Source organism: Conger conger, chromosome 13 (genome assembly GCF_963514075.1).
Source record: "Conger conger chromosome 13, fConCon1.1, whole genome shotgun sequence".
Lineage (NCBI taxonomy): Eukaryota > Metazoa > Chordata > Actinopteri > Anguilliformes > Congridae > Conger > Conger conger.
The window spans coordinates 1,180,407-1,188,811 of NC_083772.1; the positions used below are offsets into that span (position 1 = coordinate 1,180,407).

At 43.1% G+C, this 8,405-nt stretch overlaps 1 protein-coding gene across 2 annotated transcripts in view; it reads right to left on the reverse strand.

The window, feature by feature from the left end:
• The window catches only part of si:dkeyp-97b10.3 (NACHT, LRR and PYD domains-containing protein 1b allele 2), a 20,079-nt gene extending 13,916 nt beyond the window's left edge, over nt 1-6,163 (reverse strand). For both annotated transcript variants that reach the window (XM_061217472.1, XM_061217471.1), the window contains exon 1: nt 5,872-6,163. In XM_061217472.1, coding sequence (XP_061073456.1) covers nt 5,872-5,921 — 50 coding nt within the window. In that variant the 5' untranslated portion in view covers nt 5,922-6,163. The remainder of the gene's footprint in view (nt 1-5,871) is intronic.
• Nucleotides 6,164-8,405: the final 2,242 nt, after the last annotated feature.

Below are 8,405 nucleotides of genomic sequence, written 5' to 3' on the forward strand. Positions count from 1 at the left end.
GTTATTGTGTGTGAGAGAGAGAGAGAGAGAGAGAGAGAGGAAAAATGTGACAGAAAGAAGTGTATACCCGTGTGCTTGGAGGAGGGGAGGGGGGGGGGGGGTAGGTGAGCTGGGTGTGTACAGCAGCAGACCAGGAGGTGCAGGTGTGTGAACAGAACAGAACGACCACTGCGCTGTTCACACCCAACAACCACTGCGCTGTTCATACACCACGACGAAAAAATTGTGAAGCAGACTCAATTTTACTTCCTGGCCTGTACCCATGTTTTAGCCCGAGATCCTAGAGAACGTGTTGTTGCTAGGAAACGGTAGCTCTCAAGGTCCAATCTCCAATCAGTTGTAAAATAACTCCAAGAAGGAAAAGATCCCACGGCAGCAAGCTCTTCAGAAAATTAGACTTTATTGTGGCACATGTGCACAACAGCCGGTTCAAATCCGCAGATTTTCAACCTTGAATATCAGATTAAACTCTCATTTTATGGACTGTCCTTATCTCAACACAACCAATAGCTTTCTCAAAAACATCATCTGACTTGGCTACGTTACAGGTATTTACTTCTCGGTCCTGAAACCATCGTGGCGAATCGCCCTATTGATTTCCAAAACAATAAAGGATCTTATTACATACATCTTGCTTTGTAGGCTGTGTCTTCTAACAAACTGGAATCATTAACATGGGAAACATGTAAAACACGGTGCTATTCACTATATAGTGTTTTCCAGAACTTTCTACGACCTATAGATCATTTTTGGTGCTTTCCACCTCATATTAATCATTTTACTCAACTTTGGATTACACATGGGTCACTTATGCGCTTCTAACAACAAAATTTATCAGCAATAAGTCATAGAAAGTATACAGACATACTGAACAGCAGTAAAATCATAGAAAATATATGATCGACATCAGTGAAATCATTGAAAATATACTACTAAATATCTGATTAAAACTGTCTTTTAAGTGAGTAAATGTATTTCTTTAGCCTGCGGCCTTTGCTCTCTTCGACAGTGTACAGTGGTTTCTTGCGTTTTCATAAGCTCAGCTATAATCAAATGTTCTAGGTTCATTCAATTTAATAAAACAGCATACATGTGATATATTGATTACAGGTTGTGTATACATATATATATATATATATATATATATATATATATATATATATATATTGATACACTCTTAGCATAAATCTTTGAGAGCGTTGGAGGAACCAGCTTGTTCAGTAGGGCAGAGTCTGATTTTGACTTGTGCTTTTAGGAGGGAGATCTTTTGTTCTGTGAATTTTCCCTACAAACTAAATGCATGCTGGTGGGCCCTTGAGCAAGGCCCCCTGCTTAGTCTAATCAGCTGTAAGTGATTTTGGATAAAAGCGTCAGTGGTGAAGCCCCAGGAGCAGTGTTTCGGATAAGGGTCTTGCTCAAGGGCTCAAATAGCAGGGTTCTTTTTTCGTTTGGGGACCAAACTTCATGTCTCCACATGCAGGTCAGCATCCCTATATGCTGACTGGGAGCTGGAACCAGCGGCTCACCAGCAGCCCACATATACCCCCTGCTGCTGGAGACAGTGCACATCTCTCCACAAACAGCCGGCTGATTTTCCACACTGCTATCACTCCTGTGCCATGAGTGGTGCCTTCACACGCCCGGCAATTTTCGGACCAATTTAGCTTTACATTTATATGCATACTGTCACTTGGAAAAACTATCCACAGGCATCAGTTCTCAGCACTTTTATGAGATTTGCGGACCGTAGGCAATCATGCCTTTCAGTTTACCAACAGAATAAGCATCTCTGCCTCACATGCACATCATATTCACATCATATTCATACCCACTGCTGAACATCTGAGCTACAGAGGAAGACTGAGGAGTAAAAGAGACAGAGAGAGAGAGAGAGAGAGAGAGAGAGAGAGAGTGTGAGAGAGAGAGAGAGAGGGAGAGAGAGAGAGTGTGAGAGAGAGAGAGGGAGGGAGGGAGAGAGTGTGAGAGAGAGAGAGGGAGGGAGGGAGGGAGGGAGGGAGGGAGAGAGAGAGGGATGGGGGTGTAGAGGAGTTGTAAAGCTCTCAGGCCCCAAGTCTTCCTTCCTGTGAGTCATGCCCCCCCCCCCCCCCCGATATGAGCACAATAACAGGATGTAGGCCACCTGCCAGGGCAGTGCCCCCCCCCCCCATGCCAACGCCCCACCCTGACCCACTTTCACCCCAGCATCATTCAGTCCAGCAATAAAAGCCAGAAAACCACCAGCCAAACACAGCCAAACACAGCCAAACACAGCCAAACACAGCCAAACACAGCCATTGTCTCAGTCACACAGGCTGGTAGACATGGGATCTGAATAAGTGCTTTCACCATGAAGGAATAACATACACCATGCGCACTACACACACACACACACACACCATGCGCACTGCACACACACACACACCATGCGCACTACACACACACACACACCATGCGCACTACACACACACACACACACACACCATGCGCACTACACACACACACACACACACCATGCGCACTACACACACACACACACCATGCGCACTACACACACACACACACACCATGCGCACTACACACACAAACACACACACACACACCATGCGCACTGCACACACACACACACACACCATGCGCACTGCACACACACACACACACACACCATGCGCACTGCACACACACACACACACACACACCATGCGCACTGCACACACACACACACCATGCGCACTGCACACACACACACACACCATGCGCACTGCACACACACACACACACCATGCGCACTGCACACACACACACCATGCGCACTGCACACACACACACACCACGCGCACTGCACACACACACACACACACACCATGCGCACTGCACACACACACACCACGCGCACTGCACACACACACACACACACACACCATGCGCACTACACACACACACACACCATGCGCACTGCACACACACACACACACCATGCGCACTGCACACACACACACACCATGCGCACTACACACACACACACACACACACACACACCACGCGCACTGCACACACAGCTGAATCCGGTACCTGAAGGCGTACCCATCACAGCGTTGGACAGAGCAGGGTGAGAGCAGGGAAGGGGTTTCCCCGGGGTGCACAGACAGGTTCAGGCTCCTGAAAGCACTCCAGGCACCACAGGCAAATAAAGCACAAAGCATAAAGCATAAAGCTCTCCTATTACAAACTAAACCAGAAGAACAGGTTTGGCACTTTAAAGAAGTGGGACACACAGCGACGTTTGGTCCAACTACATGAAACAATATTTCATAAAAACTATGGGAGACCAAGATAACCCACCTCAACAGCATCAGGATATTGAATTGTTTGGAGAAAGAATGGGTACAATCAGCCGCTGACGACATATCCCGGTGAAAAGGAAGAGCCAAACAGGCTCATGGAAATTAGGGAACTAGGATGGATTCCATCAGGCCTACACCACTCAAACGCTCACTTCCCCCTTCGGCCACACCAACACCTGAATATTTGCCTGTGACTCTGTCTGTAAATCATCATCTGCATATGACAAAAACAGAGCCAAGACAAACACCACAGAACAGAGGAGAGCAAAGAGGGCAGCGTCGGCCTTTGGTTTTCATGCCAAATTCTGGCCTTAATGTCCTTAGAAGGCAATTGGCTGGAACAAAAACCAGCTGGAAGATGGGCCCTCCAGGACTGGAGCTGTGCAAACTACAACCCCAATTCCAAGAGGCTTCCATAATGCAAATCCAGTAATTAACTGAACAGTTAGGGCTACTAATTGGATGTTGCCACACACATACTTGTGTTTGATCTGCACTTGGTTGTACGTCGCTCTGGATAAGAGCGTCTGCTAAATGCCATTAATGTAATGTAATGTAATGTAATGTAATGTAATTGGCCAGATGGTCTTCACACCTGACTCCAAGGTAAAGGGAGGGTAGAAAGGCAGTAGTTCTCACCCCTCATGCAGGTGATTTGAGGAACAGGGCTGTAGATTATGAGCAGGGAAGGCAGGTAAACATACTGAGTCACTACTTTGAACTTCATCATAAAATACCTGCTAAGCAGCAGTAGTAGTAGCTTCTATAGAGACCTAATGCTCTCTGTACCTGCTCGTACTTGTCAGTAGGTCACAGAGGGCTTTCACACTGAAACAAACACAGGGTCTGTCATTTCAGAAGGAAAAATACACGCCCACCCCACGTGAACACATTCATATCAGAATAACCTCGGTGCAAAGTACGGTACCGTACCAAGACCTTGTTTTATCTCACGGATTGTTTTATCAAAACGGGAAAAGTTGGGGGGGGGGGGGGGGGTGTCGGTGTCCGCTTACACGCAGACTGTGCCTCCAACGCACTCTCAGATAACCGGGATACTGATCCCGGAACTCGAGACTGCTTCACAATAGACTCGTTCAATCAGTCAGCCCAACAGCTACACAGGAATATAATCAGTTTTGCCGTTTCAAATAATTAATATTAGAATATATTATTTGCATTATTTTAATGACTTAATGGCCGTTATTTTATCTGCGAACCTCGGTTGATCAGAGAATAGTCAAGCTAGTTATCATTAAAAAAAACTGTTTTACTGCCTTTACCGATATAGTTTTGTAACTATCTCGATATAGCAATGTTCCGTTTAAAATATAAAAATTGATGGTGCTTTACCTGACTTCGTGTTGCCGTTGCAGCAATTCTTGCAACATAAACAAGATGCATTGTGATTGATCTATAGATCAAGATCTACGTTTCCTAAATATGTACACAGTAACAGGAAGCTTTACAACTTGAAGGGAATATGCTATATAGACCGATACACCAAGAAGCTGATGAAAGATGGATGTCACACATAGTCGCAATATAGCCTACAGTACGCACTACGATATCGTAATCCACTTTACTGACAGCGTGCCCATCATGAACCACAAACAGCCCCTGTAATCAGGGAAATCATACCCCGTTCCTTATCGTTAGTGCTGACAAACAAGAGGGCAGTTTTACGCAGCGACATTAACATGGCTGAAAACAACGATGCATTTCGCTGTTTGAGTTCCTCCTGCTAGTACAACCGTCCGTCACAAATGAAGAAGCATCCGAAACGAACTAAGCGCCGAAACAATGCTGCACGTGGCCGAAGCAAATAGAGGCTAAAAACAGAATATAGGCTAAAAACTGAATATAGGCGGTGGAATACATTTCCCTTCACATAACAAACTAAAGCTATAATCGCAATTTGCGCCAGATAGACTTAGTGATGGGCAACTCTTTTTTGGGTGAAACTCAAATGGGAAACGCATTAGCGTAACCTACCTAGAATCAACAGTTCAATATAATATTCAGGCTATTATTTATGATACACGCACTGAATCGGATGCATTCGTGTAAGTTTTAATTACAGCTCTTGAGTCATAGTTATCTATGATTCACCCAAACAAAGCAGTAATGGCGTCTTGCCGTTGCTTTCGCTTTGGGGCTTTGGGGCTTTGCAACAATATCACTGATGGATACGGAATATCCGGCGTACAAAGAGATTAAACGCGGTTATTAAAATTTGATCAGGGGCGCGTATGATTATGTCAAGACTACCACTTTTCACGACGAAGTTGCTTTTCATTATATCAAACCATCTATTCAGCGCTATACATCTATTCAGCCGTACCTGCTTCTCAACATCTCTGACGGATGCTGCAACTGCAGTTTTCCGTTTACTGTGCAAGTTTATATAATTAATATTTGTGATTGATTTGCACTTTGTTGTACGTCGCTCTGGATAAGAGCGTCTGCTAAATACCACGTAATGTAATGTAATGTAATGTAATGTAATGTAATTAAAAGAATATCTTACCTCTCTTCGAAAGATGCAGAAGACCCAAAACTCGTCATCTCCGCCACCATCGTCTATCCACCTGTGAAGTTGCGTGATTGTGATTGTATTTGCCTGACCTTTAATTTGAAGAGGAAAAAAGACAGTTCGCCTGGATCACACCTGTCCCCTGTGAAGAACCGGAAACCTCACAACAGAAGAACGGCCTGATAATGCTACAGAATTAACGCTTTTCCTCCAAATACACCAATACTGTAACTACGGTATGCACGCTTTTTAGCCAGCAACTGTCAGCAATTCCTGTCCTGAACGTTAATCTGGCCGAAATAACTATCTTCACTTGTGAGTTATTTTCGGTCTATCATTAAATAATAAATTAAGCACACTGGCCTTATGTGCACACGGAATGCATGGTAATAAGGTAAACAACAGGGTTGTGTTATCCCGTTTCGTTTGTGGGAGGAGTGTTGGGTATCCCGCTTTCAGGCTCGTCCAACCAGGAGTGGGTGTCATTTTACGCGCGCTGTTTTTGGCCTCGTGTCCTTTTCCACACACGATCTGTGGATCTCACACTCCCACTCATAAAAGTGCAGGAAGGCGATTTTTCTTAGCGTTTGTTAGAACAGATCTAAAATGTTTTTGTATTATAAGTGTAGCCTAATGCAAGCAAACGAACAAGAACACAAATATCCGTTCGTTTTTGGATTTCTTTTCATAAAGTAAATTAGAAGCAGTATTCTCAGAACAGTTAACACAACCCTCTGAACAGAATAACTAGATAGATAGATAGATAGATAGATAGATACTTTATTCATCCCGAGGGAAATTTTAGGTATCCAGTAGCTTATACATACACACATATACACACATATCTCACACACATAAAGATCAAAATCACTCACAGAAAAGTAAGAAATAAAGCGCATGTGAAGTGATTACAAAGGCCTAGTAGGGACTGGCCCTGTGATATATTGAACTAGTTTCAAAACACTCTAATGCCCCCCAACTCATGCCACAAAATTCAATAAGTGCATCAAAACAAAATAATTTGTTATGTTCACCAATTTACAAAGGTGTCAATATGTCCGGAGCACCTGCTCCATTTCATTAACCTGTCTGTGTCTCCATGGGAACATAGTTCTGCAATATTGATATATTTGTAAATTATTTTTACTGTAAGTAACAGTTGAGGACCAAAGCTAGTTGACTAAGTAAAAATACTTTCAAAAAACAATTTACAGTATTCTATCAGGAGTTGATCATGCAAAAACTAAATTAATTATGTGGTAAATGAATAAATAAATAAATTTCAGTGAATGTATAAATAACATTCTCAGGACACATTCCCCACACACAGGAGCTGAGCTCTCTCTCTCTCTCTCTCTCTCTCTCTCTCACTGAAAAACGGACAGCTGGCATTCATAGGATCAGAGGATCATTCAGGGGGCTACAGCCACGAACAGACATCTGGTGCACCTGGATCCTAATGTTGGGGAGGGCTGTCCTTTTTGTTTGGAATCAGAGTCCCTAACCCACCTGTTTTTACAGTGCTCTCGATTAGCACAGGTTATTGGCTTACTGAAGAGTTTTTATCAAGGCTTGATTTTATGTATTATTAACATTTTATGTAATGTAATGTGTTATGTATTTTTGTCTTTGCCCTTATTTTAGTGCTTGTCCCTATTTTAGTCTTTTATCTGCTTTTAATGCACTTCCTGTTTTAACTTTAAAAAGCCTGGCCCGGGACAGGGGGTGTAAATTAGCCATGGCTAGAAACTCATATGCATCTACTCTGCATTTTATATATACAGCAATAGAAACCTGTATGCATGGCATCTACTCTGCATTTTATATATAAAGCAATATAAACTCATATGCATGGCATCTACTCTGCATTTTATATATAAAGCAATAGAAACCTGTATGCATGGCATCTACTCTGCATTTTATATATAATGCAATGTTGTATGCATTTGTCCCTGTTAAATAAACAAATTAAGAATTAAAAATGTAAACCACTCTCTCTCTCTCACACACAGGAGCAGAGCAGTAGACCACTCTCTCTCTCTCTCTCTGACACACGCACTCTATCTCACACACACTCACTCTCACTAACACACACTCTCTCTCATACACACACACGCACACACACACACACACTCTCTATATCTCTCCCCCTCTCTCTCTGTCTCTCTCACAGTAGTAATCCAATTAATCAGAAGTGCAAGATTACTTCAAATATATTAAAGTGTCTGGCATAATGCAAGGTTTAGAACATTTTGGTTTTAAAAATTGAGCACAAGCTTGTGACATTAGCGCCTGGTTTCCTGTTATGCAAAAATGTTTGTCAATTATATTGTGTGTAAAAGCAACCATAAACGACTAACTTCTTTGGAAAAATAGTGTTGTTGATTTGGGTTCACGTATTGACCTTGTGCCAGTAGTTTCATTTCAGCAACCGATTTAGCAGAAAGAGCTCTTTGGGTGTAGTACCTTATACTGTCCACCAGACGTCGCCTCACTAAGTGTTCTGAGAAACGGAAAGCGGAAGCATT